The 4,742-nt window shown below is 36.8% G+C and overlaps 1 protein-coding gene across 1 annotated transcript; it reads right to left on the bottom strand.

The window, feature by feature from the left end:
* Nucleotides 1–3,361, bottom strand: LOC108411300. Its single transcript, XM_037532163.1, has 4 exons — nucleotides 3,266–3,361; nucleotides 1,093–1,508; nucleotides 547–920; nucleotides 1–133 (listed from the first exon to the last, which is right to left on the bottom strand). Exons 1-3 carry the CDS (start codon nucleotides 3,284–3,286, stop codon nucleotides 656–658), a joined length of 702 nt encoding a protein of 233 aa, XP_037388060.1. The 5' UTR covers nucleotides 3,287–3,361; the 3' UTR covers nucleotides 1–133; nucleotides 547–655.
* Between the last annotated feature and the right edge of the window lie 1,381 nt (nucleotides 3,362–4,742).

Below are 4,742 nucleotides of genomic sequence, written 5' to 3'. Positions count from 1 at the left end.
TATTCAATTGAGTATAGGTTGAAAATGATTTGCAAATCATCGTATTCTGTTTTCCCAACATCATTGGAATTTACTGGTACATAAAGGTTGACATCAAGGGCACTGTGGTGATGTAGGTGAATTCTGCGTTTATCTGAAACATAATAAATTGAATACAACACAACAAATTGAATGTGAACCTCATGTAAATGCATAATTTCAAATGATCACATACAGTGGAAGGAAAACATCAACATCTTGGCTGGATTTCTTTAGGTGGTGGGTCAACGTTTTTGTTATCACTTTGCATTTTTTTATATGTTGAGTGTTGCATTTATATCTATAACAATACTGTGCCTTGTTATATAGACAGATCAAACACACGTGGAATATTATCAGTTTTACATCTAAATTTGTCCATTTTAAATTTGCTCATTTTGACCATTCACCAGATTCACAAGATTTAGACCTACACTTGCACTCCACTCCACATTTTTCAAATTTAAGAAGTAATTTTTTGACACATGTACAGTAAAATAAAAAAGACTAAAAAGAATAAAAAATTACCTGACTCTCAGAAAAGAGAGCTGGTCATCTGTTTTTGAGCTCTGCTATAAAAGGCATATCTTCAATGACTTCCTGTCTTCTGTAGACAAAGGGTTCTTTCCATTTCACTTTAGATTGGCTGTGGGTTGTTCCTTTTCTTCACCTCTAGCATAAATGCTTGCCTTTCCTTCTCAAGGCTTTCTGTAGTCTCACCTGTAGGGTAATAAGGATAGTAGTTGACTTCTGCTCTCCGTGGCTTCTTTACCCGGTTAGGACCTTGACTTGTGGCACCGCGCTTTTCTTTTACAGCCTTTACACTCAACTCTGGGCAGCCTGTGTTTCTTGGTGTAGTGTGGTAGTTTCCATCTGTAGTAGCCAGTGACCGATCCTTGGTCCTTTAAACAGGAAGACTTTGTTATCAGAGCCTCAGCCACATCATCAGATGTTGCACTCAAAGGATAAACTTGGTATTTGATGATTGCTGATGCCAAACCATCTAGTATATCTGACATTAGTTTGGTACTTGGATTTAGAAGAGTGCCGCTGTTGTAGAAAGCTTGGTTGTACCTCATAACTGAACTGAGGTATTTGGAAGTTTGGGAGCCATGGCTGTGATCTAAGGGAAGAATCTGAAGATGTAGATTCATTGGAGGAAAGTAAGTCTGTGTCTGATGATGAGGACAATAAAGACTGTCATCTAACTCTTGCAAAGCAGTATGAGGCAGAGTTGTGTCTGATTCATTTGGCAAGTAAATAACTTTAACTGTGGTCTTGTCTTTGATTTCTGAAGACACTGTCAAGTTCACAAACTCATTGTCAAATTCAATGTGACTGCACTGCAGCCTGAAATTTCCAGACAAGCCAAACTTTCTTCTAATCTCTCCTTTGAGGTCCTGTACTGGTATCCCAGTGGGCAGAGTTAATTTTGAAGCATTATCTACTCCAAGTATGATGCTCAGAGTTTCAGCCATCTTGTATTCAATCTGAAAAACAAACAAACAAGAAAATAATGATTTTTTTTAGCATTTTAGTGATACAATTCACATTGTCAGTCCACGCTAGTCCTCTCTAGTGGAAATGTGCAACTAAAGTCACCATTGGTAGTGATCAAACTTTATTTTCAGTCAACGGATACTGGTCAGCAAGCTCCTTCAAATCAACTGCTGCAAGCTCTGTTGTTGGATGCAACTCAAATGTTCTATAGTGCTCTCTTTAAATTGGCAGTCCATGCTAGTCCTCTCTAGTGGACATGTGTAACTGCACAGATTCTTTAACTCTTCTCTTTTATCTCTTGCTCCCCCCCCTTATCTCTCACTTTTCCACATTTTAAAAACAAATTTGTATGACCGCCCTATGTAATAACTTGTTATAATTAGAAAATTTAAAAACAATTCATAGGTGTTTGAATTATGAATTATGAATGTGCATTGCCATAATTTATTAAAACTACACACCAGTAATTAACTGTTTTATAATAATAATAATTATTATTAACTGACAAAGAAGAAAATGTGAGCTTTTAAGACAGATAGATTTAAAAATTACCTATCTATCACAAATCTTTTTAAAGTCACCATTAGTAGTGATCCAACTTTGCTGTCACCCAATGGATACTGGTCAGCAATCTCTTTCAAGTCAACTGCTGCAAAATCTGTTGTTGGATGTAACTCAAACGCTCAATAGTGCTGTCTATACCATGAGGTCAATTTTTTTTATATTGAGAATAAAATCTTTTACAATGCAGAGCTGAAATATTTCTGAGAATTCTGCCAGACTCCCATACGATCCATGAACAACTATCATGCCTTTTTTTCTAGTTTATGCCATTAATTGTGACGCTCTGCAAGGTTTACAGCAGTGATTTGAGGGCAGTTGTGTTCACAACATCCTCATTAAGTATGTCAGTGGGGACTTGTGGAACCTCCAAGGAAGACTTTTCAAAGTATAGGCAACCATTATCTGGTGCTTCATTGCTAATGACAAAGTTACGTTCCTGAAGTTATTTATATGCCTAACAATGTGCTTGATAAAACTGTGTGTGGCCTCAAATCTCACACTCCATAATGACACACTGGGACCAAAACATTGAATCATTTCTGGATAGTGTTCCAGAAAGTGATGTTTAGGCAACAGCTTGTGATGAGGAAAGAGTTCCTGATCACTTTTTCTATGTTCTGAAATTTTGCACTTGATCCAGTTGATTAAAGACTATGAACAGGGACAACAACCAATTTGGCAATCTCCTTTAAATCCAAAATGACCTGCCAAGCAGGTTCATCGCTGGGAACATGTTTTCAAATAATGAAAAGTAGTAACTGAGTACACCAGTTTTCGTTGGCGTTACCACCAACTGTTTGTTTCCTTTGTAAAGTGTTTGTTCTGTCCTTGGTATATATGCTGAATATATCTTGACAGACAGATAAACTCTCCTAACATCAAGACTCTGAAGACACTTGGCCCTTATCCACAGGTTTATTGACGTTGCAAGGAAAGGTGAAACTAAAACATACAGAAAAACAATATTCAACAATATGCTCGCCTTTAACATGTGCTAATTAACCACCATTTAAATAAAATCTCTTGGGTTTATTGCAACTGTGCATGAATGGATATATAAGAGTAATGCAACTGCCACAATAGCGCCCCAATCAATTCTCAGTATCAAACGTAACAAAATGTAACAAATGTCTCTAAAATAATGACCTACAATGCTAGATAACAAAAAACAATAGTTACATACCCACGATGCTATCAATGACATTAGGATGTATGCAGATCTCACTGGATTGACTTTTGATTCAATGCTCCATGATTCTCAAGAGTGGCCTGCTCTCACTTCCTGATAACGTGTGATAGGCTGCTTTAACCTCCAATGGTTCTTAGCTATTGACACCTAGTGGTTTAAAGATTAACTACAACTGGCTACTGAATATTCTTATACAAAAATGGAATGAGGCTTCTAAACCTAACCATGTACTTGTGGCAGGACAGTGTTAGACAACAAATGAGGGTGGTTAGTTTTATACCCCCTTTGTATGGAAAAGATGGATAAGATTATTAAGATGTGAACTATTTATTAGAAAGAAGTACTTCAATGCACCATGCTTGTTCTACAGGAACTATGCCCTCAGAAAGATCATGGACAATATCTGGGGGGTAACCACTTAGCACGTTAAAGTGAGAGAGACTTTTAGTTAAAAAAAAAAAAACAAGCTGAAATTACACCAAGGCAGCTTACCCCTTTTTTTGCACGTTGTTTTGGCATGAAGCTGGTGAACTTTCTTGGTTCTTGCCCCTGAATGTCACAAAGCTGAGCTGTACAAAATCGACAGAAATACTTTCCTGAATAACTCTCTACAAATACAGCTAGTCCATGAGCTCCCAGATTATCAGTAACAACATACCCTTGATAAATGACCCAAGCTATGGAATAACCAGTCCTTGGTGCTCCAAAGTCATTAGATCATGTAACAAAGGCTCAAATATTTTCTTATGGCCATAACCTTTAACATGATCACTTTTGCACAACAATGTTAAGTAGATTGAAGACAGAGCTGAGCTGATAACAAGTTACCTAAAATCCAGTACACTGCACAAATCTTGTGTTTTTTTTTTGCATGATGTTCCCAAAGGGAATCGCAAACCCTAACTTCGTCAATGTACAAACACAGCAAAAATCCTTAAATCACTACTTGAAAATAATTTGTTTTGGTGATGCTTGCCATCCTGAAAAGATGCTTACTGATGTGTACTTGCAGAACAGGCTGTATGATTATCAACAAGCTTATCAACTATATCTTTACACCTAAGTAACTGTTACAGAAACTTTAGTAAGGGAACATATTGAAAGGTTTTCTTGGTCTTCGCCTGTAGTACATACTCGACAGGTTTCACAACCTTAAAATTTTTCTTGTAGTATTGTTTATGTTTGAAGGTAGAAATGGCTAGGCTGAGTTCATTAATTGCTAACTGATTGACCAGATGGTTATGCTTTTTTTAAAAACATCAAAAGCTATACTGTGTGATGCAGGCACTGCAGCAGAGGTACAAAATGAAATGCAACTCCAGTAATTCATGAATTACAGAACTTGCCATATGTGACTCTCTAATTTCAAAAGGACAGATGGCAATTTTGAATTATTGTCTTGCAAGTTCTCATTTACTGGATCAGCTTCAAACAAGTTGTTACTATATAAATCAGAAGGAGTTTCTTCAAA

This window comes from Pygocentrus nattereri, chromosome 21 (genome assembly GCF_015220715.1).
Source record: "Pygocentrus nattereri isolate fPygNat1 chromosome 21, fPygNat1.pri, whole genome shotgun sequence".
NCBI lineage: Eukaryota > Metazoa > Chordata > Actinopteri > Characiformes > Serrasalmidae > Pygocentrus > Pygocentrus nattereri.
The sequence above is the reverse complement of the archived record's forward strand: the minus strand, read 5'-3'. Positions and strand labels throughout refer to the sequence as shown.